General features: G+C 38.6%; 1 protein-coding gene across 2 annotated transcripts in view; it reads right to left on the bottom strand.

The window, feature by feature from the left end:
• Positions 1-19,713, bottom strand: part of PREX2 (phosphatidylinositol-3,4,5-trisphosphate dependent Rac exchange factor 2) — a 199,009-nt gene that overhangs the window by 55,594 nt on the left and 123,702 nt on the right. For both annotated transcript variants that reach the window (XM_068396145.1, XM_068396146.1), the window contains exons 31-35: positions 18,988-19,116; positions 13,287-13,328; positions 10,390-10,607; positions 7,396-7,498; positions 5,033-5,176 (exon numbers count right to left, since the gene is read on the bottom strand). In XM_068396145.1, coding sequence (XP_068252246.1) covers positions 5,033-5,176; positions 7,396-7,498; positions 10,390-10,607; positions 13,287-13,328; positions 18,988-19,116 — 636 coding nt within the window. The remainder of the gene's footprint in view (positions 1-5,032; positions 5,177-7,395; positions 7,499-10,389; positions 10,608-13,286; positions 13,329-18,987; positions 19,117-19,713) is intronic.

Genomic DNA, 19,713 nt, shown 5'->3' with positions numbered 1-19,713 from the left:
TTACAGCTTCAGCTGCACACAGAATATTAATTCCGCTTGTACTGCTTAATATGACCAGTTAATAAATAAATAATTCATTGTGAAAGAACATGCAAATTGCACTCCCCTTCTGTGCTTTCAGAGTTTGTAATTCTGCTTCTGTGCGAAAATTTCAACAGTCAAGACTTGCTTCTTAACTTCCTTGGTGCTAAGTCACACCAGAAACCTGACACAAAAATATCTGGTGAACTCCATTTATATAGCATGTTAGTGCAAACAGAGGTGATAATCCATAATGCTTATTTTACTGGCATAAAGTTGGTTTTAGGCAATTAGATTATCCATCCAGGAAACTCAGTCATCTGTCGGGACTGCCGGGAGCACACAGTTCTGCCTCTACATGCACCGCGGGGGCCATGCTCACGGGTGCTCGCAGGGAATCCCACAGTGTGTGTGCTTTGGCTTCCCCCTTTTCGAAGAGTTTAACATTTTTCTACCTGATATATTAGAAAGCTCTTTTGTAAGGAAGCTTTCCTTACAAACATGTCTTCTATATCATTCTTGAATCCAAGTTAGGATATTATGGTCTGAATGCATAGACAACTGAATGGGAAAAAAACCCGGAAGGATGGGTAAGCTCAATGGGTAGTAGCTAATGGGACATGGTCTACCTAGGGGCCCATTTATGCAGAATACCACAGGGATCTATATTGTTCAACATCTTTATCACTGACCTGGAGGAGGTAAGTCAAGTTTGCAGCTAATAGCAAATTGGGAGAAGTGGTGGATATACTCAAGTGCAGGGCCACCTAAAGAGGGACCTAGACAGGCTGGAGGAATGGGCCAGCAGGAAACTTGTGAAACTGAACAAGGGCAAATGCCAAGTCCTGCATCTGGGAAGGTAGAGCCTAAAGAGCAGCTCTGCTGAGAGGACCTCAGGGTCATGTTAGATAGCAAGCTGAACATGAACCTGCAGTGTTCTCTGGCAACCAAGAAGGCCAAGAGCATCCTAAACTGTTTAATATAAGCATGGCCTGTCGACTGAAAGAAGTGCTTGTCCTCACTTTACTCAACACTCATGAGACAGCATCTTGAATACTGTGTCTAGTTTTGGGCCCCACAGTACACAAAAGCTGTTGATCAACTGGAAAGAGTTCAGCAGAGGGCCACCAAGATGGTCATGGGGTGGAGGAAATGCTCTGTGAGGAGAGGCTGAGGGACCTGAGCTTGTTCAGCCTGTACAAGTGATGGCTTGAGGGGGGGGACCTACTAGCCAGGTGCCATTAGCTATCAGGTGGTCAACAAGAAGACAGAGCCAGGCTCTTCACAATGGTGCACACTGGCAGGACAAGAGGCAATGGACAGAAATTGAAAGAAGAGACGCTTCAACTCAATAGAAAGAAAACACTTTTTCACCATTAGAGTAGTCAAGTAGAGGAACAGGTTACCCAAGAGGTTGTGCAGTTTCTGTCCTTGGGTGTTTTCAAGATCCTACTTGATAAACACCTGAGCAAGCTGGTCTGATGTCACAGCTGATGCTTCTATGAGCAGGAGGTTGGACTAGAGACCTCCTGAGGTCCCTTCCAATCTGAATTATTCTAGGATTCTGTGAAAAACTAAAAAATTAAAAAACCCTACATAATTAAGAGACTAAGTAGCAATTTTAAATAAACTGAATTTTTATTTTAAATAAAGTGTCTTTTAATCAAGCTTATTTATCACTGAAATCTCAATTCTAATGTAGGAAATAAAGAAATTTGAATGCCAAGAGCAGTATCTCAACATTCTCAGGCCCCAGTCCTGCAAATCAGGATCCTTCTGAATGTACATGCTTAAGTATATGGTTGCATAAAACTGTTTTTACAAGTGGAGGGATACATAATATAGCCTGGCTAAACATTTTAAAACTTTTAAAAATGTCTAGAGTACCAATCCTGCAAATATATAGACTTGTAAATTTAGGCATGGTGCTATGCAAGCCAGAACAGAGCAACAGAGATAAACAGACTGGTGTGTACTTTGTGCCTTTGATAAAGTATTCCAAAAACATTATTTTCTAAATGATCCATTTGAAAACACCATAAACCATTGCTTTTTAGGCAGGAAAGAGCTTAGCTCTGTTAAGCTTGGGAATTAAGAATTCACAGAGGAACTTACAGAATATCTCTACATTGGTAGCTAATAAATTTCAGTTAAACATGGGGATCTACTGAGTTAGTTTGATGGCAGCTCAGGTAAACCTCATAGGAAGGAGGTAAAAAATAGAATCCAAATTCACTCATTAATGAGTTAAAAAAAACCCCAACAAACTAATGATTTAAAACACTAGGATTTAATTTCTTACCCAGGACTCCTTATTCTTGGAGTCTAATGGACTATTTTGGAGGGGAATCCTTGAAAATTAAAGAAATTTGGTATGATAAAAAATCTTCTATATTACTCAAAATTATTAAGCAGATGTAACACTTGAATCAATCTCAGCCCTTTTCCTTTAGCTGACTACAAAGATGCTATCCTAAGACTCAAATATTTTGGGCTTCTGGAAACAGAAAGGGAAAAAACTCTGCAAAATAAATTCTGCAGCATGCTGAATCCCCTCTTGAATCTATAAAAATTAGTATTTCCAGAATTTCATCTGAACCGAGGTATTTTCTGTTGTCTTTCACGTGCCTTTTTGTCTGCTCTACTGAAATGTGTCTCCTGCTCAGTGTTCTCACTTTCCCCTATGACTGAAATCAATCTATTCAAAAGAAATCCACTGGTCTGTCTTTATTAGTTTGTTTAAAAATCAGACTTCAGAGATCTTGCTTTTTTTAAAAAATTGTGTGCTTTAAGTTTACAGTAAGTTCAGCTATTTCTTCATGTATCTTACTGTTTGCTATTTTCTTTTACATCTTCCTTATCTGTCAGAGACCAAACCCTCCTCGAAACCCTCATTTGTATGCTTGACTTCTGCCTATTCCACACAGACCCTGGAAGCTTTTCACAAGGTATGGAGTACTTTCAGCTGCCTCTGAAATCAAAGGCAGCTCAAGGCAATCAGCACCTCGCATTCACCATTTCACCACGCTCCTGATGACTGTAATGACACTGCAGCTAATGCAGGCTGCCTGCAATTTATGAACAGTCTGAGCATCCAGCGCCACCATTCATCACTTCGGTAACGTTTGCAGTGTCATAACTACAAAAGCCTGAAAAAGTTATTTAAGTCTTCATAACATTTTAAAGAGACAGAATTCTCAGGGGGTAAAAATTTAGTCCTTAAATTTGAAGTAACAGGAAAAGATTACGACAGCATTTAGAATGCCAAACACTTTTAAAAGCAAGTTTCATGATCTCACTACTGGCCACTAATGTCTACAAAGAATAAAACACTATTGATGAAAGAGGATTCATTCTTTGCTGTTGGAATCAAATAACAGATATAAACTTAGAAATGTATACCCATGCCTCTATTTTTCTATCACAAATCTCAGCATTCTTAAATTCACATTTTAATTCAAAGTTCTCAATAAATGCCCACATTAAACAATGCATTTAAATATAAAGGCAAGAAGAAGGACTCATATATAGGCAAGAAGGAGGACCCAGGCAACTACAGGCCGGTCAGCCTCACTTCCATCCCTGGAAAGCTGATGGAACAGCTCACTCTGGATGCCATCTCTAAGCATGTGGCGGAAAAGAAAATTATCAGGAGTAGTCAACATGGATTCACCAAGGGGAAATCTGCTTGACTAATCTGATGGCCTTCTATGAGGACATGACCAGCCAGGTAGATGAGGGGAGAGCAGTGGATGTTGTCTACCTTGACTTCAGCAAGGCTTTTGACACTGTCTCCCACAACATCCTCATAGGAAAGCTCAGGAAATGTGGCTTAGTTAAGTGGACAGTGACGTGGATTGAGAACTGTCTGAATGGCAGAGCTCAGAGGGTTGTGGTCAGCGGTGCTGAGTCTAGCTGGAGGCCTGTAGCTAGTGGTGTTCCCCAGGGGTCAGTACTGGGTCCAATCCTGTTTAACTTTTTCATCAATGATCTGGTCAAAGGGACGGAGTGTACCCTCAGCAAGTTTGCTGATGACACAAAACTGAGAGGAGTGGCTGATACACCAGAAGGCTGTGCTGCCATTCAGTGAGACCTGGACAGGCTGGAGAGCTGGGCAGAGAGGAACCTCATGAAGTTCAACAAAGGCAACTGTAGGGTCCTACACCTAGGGAGGAATAACCCCATGCACCAGTACAGGTTGGGGGTTGACCTGCTGGAAAGCAGCTCTGTGGAGAAAGACTTGGGAGTCCTGGTGGACAACAAGTTCACCATGAGCCAACACTGTGCCCTTGTGGCCAAGAAGGCCAATGGTATCCTGGGGTTCATTAGGAAGAGTTTGGCCAGCAGGACGAGGAAGGTTATCCTCCCCCTCTACACTGCCCTAGTGAGGCCACACCTGGAGTACTGTGTGCAGTTCTGGGCCCCCCAGTTCAAGAAAGATAAGGAACTACTGGAGAGAGGCCAGCGGAGGGCTACAAAGATGATCAGAGGACTGGGGCATCTTCCTTATGAGGAGAGGCTGAGGGAACAGGGTCTGTTTAGCCTGGAGAAGAAAAGACTGAGGGGGGATCTTATCAATGCTTACAAATACCTTAAGGGCAGGTGTCAAGAGGATGGGGCCAGACTCTTCTCAGTGGTGCCCAGTGACAGGACAAGGGACAACGGGCACAAACTGAAACATGGGAAGTTCCATCTGAATATAAGAAAAAACTTCTTTACTTTGAGGGTGACAGAGCACTGGGACAGGCTGCCCAGGGAGGTTGGGGAGTCTCAAAACCCACCTGGACATGACCCTGTGCAATGTGGTCTAGGGGAACCTGCTGTGGCAGGGGGTTGGACTAGATGATCTCCAGAGGTCCCTTCCAACCCTAACCATTCTGTGATTCTGTGATAAACATTGTGGCCTTATAATTACAAAGGATTTAAACCAGAGTGAGTAAGTAAGGTTTTAAAGAGAGTTAAATATTATGTGAAAGAATTGGGGGTGAAAAAAAATTAAAACTCAAGTTACCTTGTGAAAAAAGTACTGGGTGGATTTTAAATCCCCCTCCATTCTTCAGCCTTTGAGGAAGCTGTTCAAAATGGTAACTATCAAGGTAGAAGTAAACCTTCAGGGTTTGCCGGCTTCCTTCTGCTTGGTATGTGATTGGTACGTCTAAGAATACAGTCAGTGTTACTATTTCATTAAAAGCAATGACACATCCTTTTCCAGAAACTATTGCACCCAAATTTCACACAGTTATATAAAAATCACTGCAGACACAAAACTAATACTTGCAGTATTTTACATTATACTTGGTGTTGCTGCTGTCACTTTTGGCCTATCCATTATCCGGAAGTAAAGAAACAGAAAAGCAGTGACTGTCATCTTTGCCAGCCTGTCAATGACAGCAAAAATACTAAGTAAATATTGTAGTTGGCAACATCCTGCTTGTATTCCCTGTAAATCTGAAGAAATGTCTACATACAGCACATAGTTTGAAATCACTAGAAGGATACCTTCAGCCATATTTCACATGCTTTCCTCAGGTGCACAATGTATAAGATCAGTGTGTCAGATTCTCCTCAGATTCGTGTGGGACAGAACACAAGTAAATATACAGTAGCTACCAGCATATTCATTAAATTATTATTAAAAATCAGGACTCAACTGAGAAAACGAATGTATTATGGTAGAATACATAAAACCATAAGAGCATAATTCATTACACTTTGACAAGCTAAATGTCGTGATACATGAATTGGTGTAGAGTTCAGGGCAACCAGCAGTATCATTTTGCAGTTACAGTGATTTCCCAACATATATTGTGTGTATTATGCCAGATGATTAACATGTAATGACCATTAGCAAAAGTTGACGAAAATTCTCCATTTAGCTACATCTCAGAGGAAGTCAGTTTACTTCAATTTAAGCTTTGTATGTATTTCCTGTTTATGTATCGTTTCCGTACATAAGTCTCCAAATTGAAAGCAGTAACAATAAAATTTAGTGATTTGCATTAATAATATTATTATGTAGTTTTTACATTGTGTGCATAGATTATTTCACACATATATGGAAACAATTCCAAAGGAACATTTTCCACTATTTTTGGTAATCAGAAAAATTTTTTTTCTTTTATTGATTATGCAGAATCATAAATGGAAAAAACAAATTTGCCAGTTCCTTGTGTTCTGGAACCACAGTCAGGATGACTGTGGTGGCAGCACTTAAACCAAAAGGAAATACACAGTTTATTACAATCCTAGAATGCATGGACTTTCCATTTATCTCCATTTTAGCACAGCCACCTCAGTTGGAAGATACGGCAATATGAACAGTTCCTGACAAAGGCACAGGGTTAACTCCCCAACAGGAGGCCCTCCCGTAACTCTGGTTTCATGTTTTTACCTGGCTTGGCAGGGCTTCTTTTTAAAACAAACACTCTGAACAGGGTCCTTACTTGAATTATACAGAAAAAAATATGGTCTTATATAGGCTAATTCCTACCTGCTACCAGCCCTGTGCTGCTGAATTCTTCAGAGCATGGGCAGGTTTGTGGAGGAGCTTTGTGTCTTCTGGTTTTGGTTACTGCAGAAGTTCTCTCATGTGTGGTCTCTATCCAGCAAGGGAATTGTTTTAGAAAAGCTTGATGTGAAGCAGACATGCTTTTCTCCCTTCCCGGGGGAGTTATGAGACTTAGGAAAACATTAGGGCTTTTTGCTCACTAAACAAAGTTCACTGGAGGAAGATCTTTACTAGCTGAAAACATATTAATAAAGGAGTGGCTGAAAATGAGTGGAAGGCATAAACCGCAGACTGCAAAGACAGTCCCTTCCTGCAAGTTGGGCGAGTACTGGGAGGAAGGGTTCAGGACCCTGATAGTCTGCACCAGCAGGTCTCAGAGGAAGTTTCTTGCACAATTTAAAGCTATCCTAATAGCATTTGCTGTCTCCTTTCAAGTTACTCTTCCAAGATCTACTTTGTCTTTCAGACGATAAAATTAAATGGTTTTTATGCTTCTCCATCTCATCTCGGTTGCACGTCTCTGTTAAGACCTTCAAGCTTATTTTACACATGACTCTTCAATAACAAATAGATCTTCCAGGGACTTTCCTGATGCAGTCACATACTCCCAATGGAAAATTCAGTTAAGCAAACAGTTTTGCCCCAAGGTTACTGCCATTGCCAGATAATGGTTCTGCATTGTCACTGATGTTAGCTCTATTCAGGAAATCTAGGAATATTAGGAGAGCTACAGATGTACTAATTCTCCATAATCCCAAGTTATATAATATTCCCTCTGGGAGGTAATGTTCTACGAGAGGAAAATGTTACAAATACAGGACATGCTTCTGAACAGTAAAGCCTAGATATTAATTATAATTACTCACTCGCAACTAGTGGTTCTGGCTCTGATTGTCTGAAGTAAAAAGTAACTTTTTCCAAGTCAAACAGTGCAACCAACGTATCTTCTAGCATGGCTTGCTCATCGGCCTAAAAAAGGCAAAAGAAAAAATGAAATGGTCATTTCAGCCAGATGTTTTCCCTACCAGAAAAAAAAATGAGCAGGACATAAAAGTAACTACAGAATGTTGCGCAACATTTCACTGATGCAGTGTAAAACCTAATTAACTCCTAAATAATGTAAATATCTTTGTTTCTGTTGGCACTTTCCCTTTTATTACTAGTCTAAGATTATTTAAATGAATGTTATCGTTTCACATAGTAAATTAATAGGTAACTTATAGCTACTATTACAACTCATGGCTTTTAATCAAACAATAATATAATTAATCTTTATGTAAGATATCAGACTTCAACAGCTTGTTTTGACACCAGGTCTAGTTTCTAAATTAACAGAGGGGAAATGTGAAAAACAAATTATTCTTTTAAGCAATTTTCTTAAAAAAATGCCATAACTTTAGCATTCCATTTATAAACAACAGATGAGAGTTACAGAGCCTGAGTCACAGAATGGTTAAGGGTTGGAAGGGACCTCTGGAGATCATCTAGTCCAACCCCCTGCCAAAGCAGGTTCACCTAGAGCACGCTGCACAGGGTCACGTCCAGGCGGGTTTTGAGTATCTCCAGAGAAGGAGACTCCGCAACCTCCCTGGGCAGCCTGTTCCAGTTCATCATGTCCACTCTAAGCACCAATAATTGAACCACTAGCTCAGAATGAGTACAGCTCAGGGTGATTTGCACCTTCACCTACAAAACTCTAGATGCAAATCGAGTATGTAGATATGCCAATATTCTGATTTGCACCTACAGTTCACTCTGCGTACTCCTGAGCTAAATAGATAGCTAAAGAGATCCAGACTAATTTACCAAAAAAGCTTCAGGAAGTAAATTACTAACTTCTCAGGACGCTTTACTGAACCTTTAAAAAAGAAAATAGTCATCTACAAGTACGGTTACCTTCAGTTATATATAGAGAGCAATTATAGCAGAAATCAATAATCACTTAAAGTAATTCTATTCTTTATACAACCCTCCCCTAGCACCTTAAGTTAGCAAGAGCCATATGGAAATCTGAGGCATGCATTTTCCCTCCTCTAAGAACCAAAACAGTAGGAAGGCAAAGAACAATAAACTAGCTGCCTATAAAATGAGAATAAACTATAGCTTACTGAATTATAGAAAGGAAAAAAACCCACATTATTTTCCCTGATCTATATAGTAAAATAACATCCCCCCCTTGTACTTATGAAAAAGCAAAGCTGCCAGAAATATTTTGTCTCCTGGTTCAATTTATGAAGTCTCTATGGGCAGAGCAGTTTTATCAGCAGAATAGCCTGAAAACCGTTCAGTAACATGGGAAATCTTTGCACAACTGCTCACTCTTTACTGAACTCTGGCCATAATGAGTGTAATTTCCTTCAAATACCCTTGTTTAAAATAACACGGATCATTTGTAAGCAAAATAGTGCTGAGAAGATATTGAAAAAGTTGCCTTTAAATACTTTTCCCTTTATTAAGAACAGTTTGACAGAAGAGACTGAATTTAATTTTATTTTCAATTCGACAGTGCATACTGCTGGTATCTGACCACATGAAAATAGCTAAGTAGCATGCATTTTCACTACAAAGGAAATCTCTACAATCTTGAAAGAAAAAACAGAAGTATTCAGTGCTGCAAAGACAACAGTTATTTTGGGACAACATGACAACTAAACACATGGAAAAACATAAGACAGGCACCAACTGAATTTACCGTTGAACTCTGAGGACTTCAGCAGCAGGATGTGTTGGTGCTGCACGGCGCTAAAAAGCATTCAAAACTCAAGACATGAGCCCAAGCTCCCCTGACCATGCTGTCTTCACACACTCCTCATGTGGATAAAAAACCCTCCTCTTTCTCTCAGGCACTGATTTTATCTGTTTTTAAGCTGCACACCTCGTCCTGACATACCCTGTCCCACGCAAGGCCACGTAAGTACCTCAACTACCTGTGAGGTAGTTGCTCACACTAGCTCAAGTCAATGCTCTCCAACAATACCCTAGAATAATACTTTATGATTGTGATTTAGAAATAGCTTAATTTTTATTGATCTATTCTGCTTCTAAAGTTTATCAGGTCAACTTGTCAGCAATTTGCTGCCAAGATAGACAAGGCAAGGAAAGACCACCTTTGATACCAGGAACATCATCTGTTATTTGCGTGGGATTTTATACAGTAGGATGTACAACATCAGTTACTTTCAGTGAGCAACTCCAGAGACTGAGAAGACTGCCATGGAGCAGACCGTGCAGACCGCTTTACAGTTCTTCAGGTTAACAGGAACCAGTGAGAAGCAGCTTAAATAGCTGAAGAAGCACTTCAGATAACTGAGGATTAGAGGACTACAGGGCCATGTCCCTTTTTTAATTGATTCTTAACTTGTGGCTCTTTGCCAAGCCTTGTGAAGAAATAGCAGCATTTGCCCTATGACAGGAGCAAAACAGACTAACATGTCTAGTCCTTCAACTACTACAGGCCTATTGTTTTTGGGGGGAGGGAATGATAAAATTATCCAAATCAGGTATTTCATTTATTTTGCATTGCTCCTTACTCCAAACTGAAGTTCTGATTATCACCTAATACTACATTCACTCCTAGGGAACAGCTATGATAGCGGTGGGAAGTCAAGGGTAAACTCACTATCTACTAACTCAAACATAATACTGTCTTTCTGGAAGACATATTTTCCATATCACAAACAATCATTTCCCATATCTGTAATTACCTAAATCTCAAACTTGCCAAATACCAGCTAATTATGTAACAAGCTAAGCACAAAGGGCACTGAAAATCACATTTATAACTAGGACTGTTTAACCATGCCCCTGGTTCAGGGAACAAACATGAGCTGTGACCAAGCACGCCACTTGAGGAGTCTTACCAGGTTAGGTGAGAGCAGGGACTGGAAATGAAGGAGAAGACCTGCACTGGCTATCTGTTCCAACCACCTTCTGCTGGCCTCCAGTGTCTCCATTTCATATTCTTTGTTGTTGTCAAACATCTGATTTAAGGCCACCATTAGCTGCTCTGAAAACGCACAGACTGTGGCCACTAGGCTCTGACAGAAGACCATGTCTCGTCTCAGTTGTATCTCACTATCTGTGATGGGTAAAAGCCAAAAGAGGAAAAGCAAAAATGGAGCAGGACATTAATTAACAGTAAAGGAACTGGGCTGGAGTTTTTTTCTTTGTCTAAGAAAAAAAAGTCATTTTAATGTGACGTAAATTACAAGTTTACAGCCTAATGTTATTCCCAGTAAATAGCACTCTGCAACCAAACCTGCCATCGTTTTCTACATTAGAAGACTATAAGTCTAAAATTATACATAAATGTATTTAAAATCTGGAACTTAAAGTCATTCTTCATAAACAATGTATATTTATCTTGTAGATTTTAATGTACATGTCATCAATTCCACGTACTTTTGACTTTACAAGGTGACAGATGTGAGTCAGATCTCTTTGCTGCAATGTGAGAACAAGCTGGGCACAAGAACATTTCCTTTCCACAGGAAAGCAAGGATAGTCAGAAGCTCTTAATATGACTTCATCATCTGGTCAACTCCACAGCTACCAGCTGGGAGGGCAGATGAAGACGGCCTGCTGTAAAGTGCAGACAGGGCACAGAGTGTTGCTACCAGTACACAACCTATCCAAATACAATATATGTATGAATATAAAATCTATAAAATAAGCACAGAGCAGCATCACATACCCAGGAAGCAGCAGAGATTTATGGTGTCAGGAAAGCCCAGGACAGGTCCACAGGTAGAAGCCTATGGAACTGTTAGCAGCTGATTTAAATTAGGGACTAGCTAACCTACCAGTTTATTCTGGAGGGCACTGGCATTAGATTAGCTAAAGGTTAAAAGAGTTAGAAAGAGAAACATGTTCTCAATAAAGCACAAAATTGTGGTGATAAATATTCAGTGCTTCCTTCTTTTCCTCTTTTCTGAAGGTCTTCAAGTATTTTTATCATTATGAGCTGTTAGGCAAACATCAATCACAAATGGTACAAGTAGCCTTAATCCTTCTCAGAGCAAGAGAAGAAAATTAGGTGATATCAAGGTCTTTCCAAAGCCCAAAATCTTTGTCCTCACTTTTAGATTCCTCTGCCTCTATGAGGCTTAGCTCCTTTTCCACCTTCCTATGGAGCTGGCAAGACTTTAGATGACTGGATAAGTCAGCAGAAATAATTCTGTACTCACAAAATTAATACTGACTTTAAAAATATTATTTTCTTGGTCTCCCAAGTATTTCTCAAAGTAACTCCATTCTGTCTGTTTTCCTTCTGTGATCTTCTTCAATCTTTTCCTTGACTACTGAAAATAGTGACCATTCTCTTACTATCATTTTTATTCCATTTGCCAGCCTCTCACGACCTCAGGAATATTTTCCATAAATGGTCTGTCAATACTGCTTCTGCACTGTGACTCATTGCTTTTTGTTTTGATCATTAAAATTAACCTCTCTCTCCCCTCCCAATCTCTCAAGTTGTGCAGAATCCAGTACAGACAGAATTTTCACCTTTAAAAACTCCACTCATCTCCAGCTTCAAAAATCCCACCAGCTTCTCCACGGTCAAAAACTTTCCAATGTCACAGCAGTGCTCAGGGATTTGAGCCCAACACACATTCTCTGTCCTCGCTTAGCTCAATTTTATCTCTGTTTGTCTAACAGCAGCTGACTTCCAGTGCCTTCCTCTGTATTGCCTGTTTCTGAAGCAGCCCTCTTGTGTCTCTGACACCTCATTTCCAAATCTCATTTAATACTACTTGAACATCAGATATTGCATACAAGAGCACTTTGGGCCTTTTTTACAAAAAGATTTTTATACAAAATAAACTATAGCATTTACAAACTTATGAAACCACGTAAATAGGGAAAATGCCTTTAAAAAATCAAGTCTGGGGTATTTTCTCAGGTCACTTCTTTTTTTAAAATACCTGAGGAATTACTAAAAACTTTTATAATATTTGGAAGAAATCTGACAACAAACAAATGTTATATTCCCCTTTATAAAACTGCTGTTATGTGTCGTAACAAAATCATGAAATAATAATGCATTCATATAGTGTTGCAAGATGGCTAAAATAATCAGCTTTTACAGATAAATGTGACTGCTTACGTGAACACTTAACGCACCTACAAACTGTAGAGAATCTTCTGCCATAAGTATTATTTCCTAAATACTGATTTACTGACATTTATTTTTCAGACACATGTGCCTATTTTGTGTATTTGAAGCTGTAAGCTGTATGAGGTGACAGTAGAATAATACACAGAATAATCAGACCCCTTCCAAAAAGGAGGGACTTAAAAAAAGGTATTCTCTAAAAAAAGATAAAAGGAAAGGTATGGGTTAGAATAGTAAGGTAAGTCTGGAAATAGATGGGAATGAAGAGAAAAGAAGAAAGATCACAAATATGAAAAAGCCCAAAAGAAGAAAGACAGCAGCATTACTGTGCACAAACTCGGTGATTTAGTAGTTCTAAATCTGCCAAGATCCAAAGTAAATGACCAGAGAAGGTACTTTGCATTAAAAAAAAAAAGTGCAATGTTTGTTAGAAACATCTTTGGAATTGTTGTCTTCAGGAATCCTTACTGTAAACACAGGGGTGAAGTTGCTGATTATCAGGTTACTGTATCTGAGATTTCCCCCCTTTCTCTAAACACAGTATTCTGTCCAAAAGGAAAAAAAAAACACAAAAATCACACAAACAAAAAACCTCAAACCATCCACATTCACTTCCCCCAATCTCAAAACAAGCAAAATTACCTGTATACTCAAGAAGGGCCAAGAGTATTCGTGCCTTCACCTCTTAAAGAAAAAAGAAAATATATTGAGGTCACGGTTAAAAGTCTTTTCACCAACATAATAATGCATTTGCAGTTTCTCATTTTATACCAGCTTAACTCCAACTTCTTGTGTAGGTATAAATCAGGATGGCCTACAAAACAGTAACGAGTCTCAACTTCACTTAATTTTACATATGACTTGACAAAATTGATAATAATCAAAAGCACCAACACTGAGAAAGACAGATGAAGAGGCAGCTGCTATCTCAGAGTACATGGGTACCAGCTGGCCAGTGCAAGTCCACATATGAAGAATTCCAGTCTTAAAACTTTGAAAAACAAGACCAGTTTTCACTGATTCCCACACTACACCAGTTCTCTCTTTTTTCTTTGCCCTCTCTCATTCCATACTTAAAAATCTCAAATTACCCTCATTTTAATGTATACCAAAGCACCCAGGAAAAATACAACAGCATTTTCACTTTATTCTCAGTCCTCAAGCTTTTATTTTGCTTCAAACATTTATTCTCACTTAATAATCTAAGAAGTAAAAAAGTACAGATTAAAAAAAGTCTTAATTTACACTGACAAAAATTTGGTTTTATCTCTCCTTACACTGTTTTATTTTTTTCTTTTTTTGGGGGGGCAGGGGGCTTCTCAAAGGTTGCAGGCTGAAGGAAGTGATTCTTCCCCTCTACCACTTACCAGAGCACAAATTTAAATGTGTTAACCACCACTGCAACGAACAGGCAGATTAAAAAGCCACCATAACCTTAAAGTGTGTCAAACTTCCAGCACATCAGTTGTCCTGCAGTAACTGCCTGAAGGAACACACACTACTTCACATGCTTTTTACTGGTTATTCTTGAAAACTGTCTGATGATTGGTCTTTGCCTTAGCCTTCTGTCTTTTGAAAAAAAACTTAGAGAGATTAATAACTTTGCATCTTGGAGTCTGAACATAGCTTAGTAACTGAAAGTGCAATGTAGAGAAATAGAGCTTTTATCTGAAGAACTTAGATATATTGAGGCTATTACTTGCATCTTGTTTTATTTGAGATTTGTTGGATCCCTGAATTCAAAAGCATTTGAGGTATCTATAAACAATGATTTCCTTCTTATGGGAAAATTACAGGACATTGCAACTCTCCTTTATCATTGCTATAAGTCTTCTCAGTTTCAAAATATACCCACAGGCAAGACAGTGTTTTTAGGTTATTTGTATAAGTAGAAACTTACTTGGGGTTAGAAGTGAACCTTGGATGTCAACCATTTGCTCTTCAACAAATTCCAAATGCTATGGAAGTTTTCAACCCTTCTTGCTACATGGCGTATGGAAAGGAATAACTCCCTAACAATTTCAGTTTAGATTATATGATTTGTAATGCAAGATGCCTTCAACTTATTTATTCTTAAACATTCTTTAGTACTTTTTTTTTCATCATGCTATTCTGATCTTCGCCAGTAAAGGGTAGATTTTAGTTTTATTTTGTTTCTCACATCTGAAAACATTTTTGAAATATAACTGAGATTTGCACTGCATGTTTTATGATTTAAGTTGAAATAATTTTTTTTATACCTTTAATTACTGAAAGGCTCCTTCACTCCTCACTCCTAATTTAAATTAAAATAGATGTGAACTTTCTCAATTGCGTAGTATTTCCTGTTAAAACTTAAAATTATTGTGCTAGCAAATGAACTGCGTCCTCATGAAGTTACATGACTAGCTGACTAGAAATCTGAATTGCTCTAAAACATCTTCTTTTGATCAAAAATTGTACCCTTTTTTTCTTCGGGAAAAAGCAATTACAGAAATTTTGCCTCCTCTTTGTTCTCTTTACACGTTTCTGTTGTTATGCTGGCCAGTTTCGGTTTTACTTTCCTTCTGAAGGGTCCCTTCACATCTTGTTGATTTTCCTGGTTCCTACTCAAGTCATCCCCTCAGCTTTTCCTCTTGTGCTTTCTGATTCTCATGTACATACCTCATGTACATCCAGAATCCTGTACCTACATTATTCTTTCTCTATTCAGTGGCTGTTGAATTCCTGCCCTGACTAGTGCTCTCTCCTACACCAAAATCAAGCACTCCATCTTCAAAGATCTGCCTGTACCAATAACTTATATTTATCTCTATTGGTTTAACAATTTAGTAGGCCCAGTCACTCCAAGAAATTACTTTCATCTTTTCTTTAGTTACTTATCTCCAGATAAATCCTCCTAGAACCTGTATACTATTTCAGAGAACTCTTCAATTCTATCAACTTGATTAGACTTCTAGGGCTGCCTTTTATTGTAACCATAGAAAACTTTCTAATGATATGGCAGGACAAATGAAATGAGACAAAGCAATCACCACGTATGTTTCAAATTTACTGTCAAGGAAGGTTTGGTTGTTTTTTTATGTTTTTTCAATCTGTCCAAACCTTCACAGATTTTTTTTAGAAATTGCTCTTCCAGTTCCAATACCAATAAAAAGAAAACTAACTGACCAGAATGATCATCCTCAAGGCATTCTGAGTTTTCTGATTTCTTCATATTTATTAAACAAAATAAATAAAGAGAATCCTAAGATCTAGGACTTAAAACATCTAATTTTTGTGGGGCTCCTTCTGCTTTAAAGCACTAATCAGTCTAATCACATTCCACAGTGCAACAGAACAATGAGTAAAAAAATGCAATAGCCTGCGATATCTTTATGAAAATAAAAAGAAGTCAGTTTTCAATAAAGAGATGTATTTACTGAAAGCATTCATCCTTACTTGAGCATTCATCAATAATGGTTAAGTATGTTTATAACAACTGGAGGTTTTAATTACAACAAATTTTTTCCCCATGGTGAACAAAGTTGTATCTGTGGTCACCTTTGACTACTTCCTCTAGAACCTGCTCAAAGAGACAAATATGTCTGCTTTTCTTCATTATTAAAATACTGCCTTTTACTTATAAACAAACATGAAGATTCTTCTAAAATCCCAAGACTTTGTTTAACTTTTTCTCTTAACCCCAACTAAGCAGTCAAATTAGGGAACATCTTTTTTTTTTTCTGAATCAGGCCAATAAGAGGGAAAACAGGGAGGTAGATCCCTGTACCATGTGTTAGGTTTTCAGCCAGAAATAGCTCAGGGCAGTACTAGCAGTTCTTCTAGGTATCCTGACCATTTGTGAACACAATGCATAATGGCAACATTCGAAAGGAGAAAAGAAGGCATAAAGATGTGAACAGAATATTTAGTTGCTAAAGCATTTTAACGCTGCTTCGTGCTCAACTGATTTCAGTTAGATCCAGCTGCTGGTTGTGTCTCAAGTTTAATTTATACAGGGCTAAGCCTGTCTAAATCACAGCAGCCTCCCAAAACTGCCCGAGGTGCACATTTCTGCCCTGCATCTTTTCAACACTGAATTACATATACCTGTCCAGACATGCCTTGGAAACTAAGGCTTGAGAAGCAATTATTCACTTCCATTCTCCTGTTTCTCCATCATGCTATTTGTGCCAGGGAAGCCACAAGAACCTAGACTTTTAGGTATCCATTACATCACACCAACTCCTTGCTCCACAGGCAAACGAAAATTACGATGAAGTACTCCAGAGTACTTCTCAGGAACAAGTATTAGTGATACCAGTTTGGAGGGGAGTGGTGGTCAACAGGAATCAAATTAAAGAAAAAAGCCTACAAGAGAACAGAAAGATGTAAAGACTGATGGCGAATAAACAACCTAAGACAATAATTTTACATGTAAACCCATGTATTTGGTTAAGTGGATGGCACAGAAGCCAGTTGTTGGAAATCTCTGACAATAGCCCAGATGCTGTCGATGGAAAGGGAGAGCCAAGAATATTCAAAACCGGCAGACAACTTCTGAGACAGAATGATGAGAGAAGGTAAGGGAGAGTGTGTGCTCTCCTAGAACACCACAAGAAAAATGCCTTTTACTATTTAGCTCTATGAATCACGCACCATTCACAAGCATGACAGTTGCAATAAAGTTAGTTACTATAATTTATTGAGAGAAAACCTTTTTTAATCCTAATTTCTAAAACACTGGAAAATGCCAACAGTTTTATTGTTCTGTAAACATAAGATTCCTTCTGATAAATATCACCACTACATTACAGTAGTATTGTAAAAAGAGAAGTTTTGTATTATAGAGAGGCAGCAAGTCATTTGGACCTTGCTGAACTCTCCCACAAAATTTTGTTCTATCTTTAAAAACAGATTTATCTGAATAACCTCAGCTCAATATTGAGGGTATATGACCGATGTTGAAATGGGTTAAGTCTATGAATTCTATTTATGGGCAAACAAGTTATGTGAAAACGGTCAGTTAGGCTTTGCTTCAGAAGGGGGGCAATGAAGGACTATTAAAGACACATTTTCATTTCTCCTGAACGGTGAAAGAAACCATGATTAATACTTGAATATAATTTAGTTTGGGCTGAAGACAGACCTGTAGAAAAAAGGATCCAAAAATATGTATTCATTTTTCACTCAGTGACAGCAACCATTAAACTAAAAGAAGTATTCCTAGTATTGGAGAGTCAACCCACTGTGATTGACTTCAAAAATAGGAGCTATTTTTGTGGTTGTTTTTATAATTTTCTAACCCAGGGTCCGAAAATGTGATTATATCTGAAATGAGAAATACCAAATGTCAGAGGAGGAGGAGTTTGTTTGGTTTGGCCTGTTCGTTTTTGGAGGTTTATCTCAATAAAATTTATCACAAACTTCTTTTCCAGTGATCTGAAATTTAGCACTTTCTTTATGGGACACCATGGAAATTAGCCAACAAAACAAGAGAAGCTAAATACACACACAAATAATTTAAAGCTAGACCTGACACAAGTTTTTGTTCCCACGTAAACTCCTAGTGCAAGTAGTTGTATAAAAATAATTTTGCTCATTATTTCTGTTTCTCTATCAAACAGCATAGGAAATAAAGCAGAAGCTACAGGCAATATTTTCTGGAGAGGAAATCCCAGTTAATTTCTTATGAAGCCAGGGGAGAGAGCAGAAAACCCCAGCTCACATTGTCACTTGCTGGTGAAGAAGAGCAGAGTCCTACGTAACTTTTAGACAATGGTAGGAGGGAGGTGGAGGAGGAGTAATAGGGTGAGTTGTGATGGAACAAGTAAGTGAAAAACACTGGAAGAGGTGTGGCTTCATGGCAGAAGAGGGAGCATGATTTTAGAGGGATAATGATTCCAGATCAATGACAGACAAGAGCAAGATACAGGACAAAAGTTGTCCTGCAGAGTCTTCATTTTTCCATTTAAGATGGTAGAAAAAAGGGAGTTTAATTTCAAGGAAAGCCCCATTTTGGTGTATCAGCCCCATGAAGTTCTGTGACAAATCAGAGAAGCCCACTGGACTTCAGTAGCAACTGAAATAACGTAGCACATGCCACATATGGTTCATTTGTTTTCACTTGTCAGAAGAGACGATTTTCTCTTCAGTATCTGAAGCCAAAAGGGTGAGCACGAGATAGCTGACATATATTCCACTAACCTTGTTACTAAGAACACAAAAAAGTCCTGAAATTCAGGCATTTCCCATAGACAACACTGTGTTCAGGAAACCTTGCCTAGCAGCAACATGAAGCAGTTGTATCTTTCCCCTTCCCTTCCCCAGGCTCTCTATCATTAATGAAGCATTTATTTATGGTCATGATGTTCTCACTAACCTTCAACAAATTTTCTGATATTCTGGGCAAGACTCCGGACGCTGCTGGGGAGGTTCCAAGGGTCTTGTTTGATGTGGAGTCGCAACCTCTTTGGACAGTTCAGCTTCGGTTCCAATTCCTGCTGAAACTCTAAGCAAGAACAAAAATAATATTTTTCTGCTTAAACCTCCTGAGAAAGCCACAGTAAGACATTATTTCTTCCTAAATGTTTTCACTACTCAAGGAGTTGTCAACTTATTTAACTAGAGTCAAAGCTAGGATGACAGGTCTAACAGTCACCTAAGCACCCTGCTTAGTCAAAGGAAAGAGCAAGCAGTGTTCCCAAACATGAGTCTTTCTGAACCAGGTACAGAAGATAGAAGGTGTCTGTCTCGACAGAGTAAGCAGGACCCTGGAACTTTTAGAAGCAAAATTAATTCAATCAGAAAATTAAACTCAAAACAAAATTACCTATTGCTAAACCTAGTCTATATCTTTCAAATCACTGAAGTGGTCCTTGTACGGTTCATGAAGATGGTGCAGACCAAGAATAAAACATCTGACTTGTCCATATCTTATGTCTAATTGACGATTTATTATACCACTGAAAGGATAACATTTTGTTGTATAAGCCTGCCAGGTACTCAATCTGAAACACTGAGAAACACAAGAGAGCAGAAATGCTCTAGGCTCATCCCCATTATCTTGGTCCCAAAATAGGAAAAGAGGGGAAGGGGGAAGGGGAAA

Source organism: Nyctibius grandis, chromosome 3 (genome assembly GCF_013368605.1).
Source record: "Nyctibius grandis isolate bNycGra1 chromosome 3, bNycGra1.pri, whole genome shotgun sequence".
NCBI lineage: Eukaryota > Metazoa > Chordata > Aves > Nyctibiiformes > Nyctibiidae > Nyctibius > Nyctibius grandis.
This window is presented reverse-complemented; position numbering and strand designations above follow the sequence as displayed.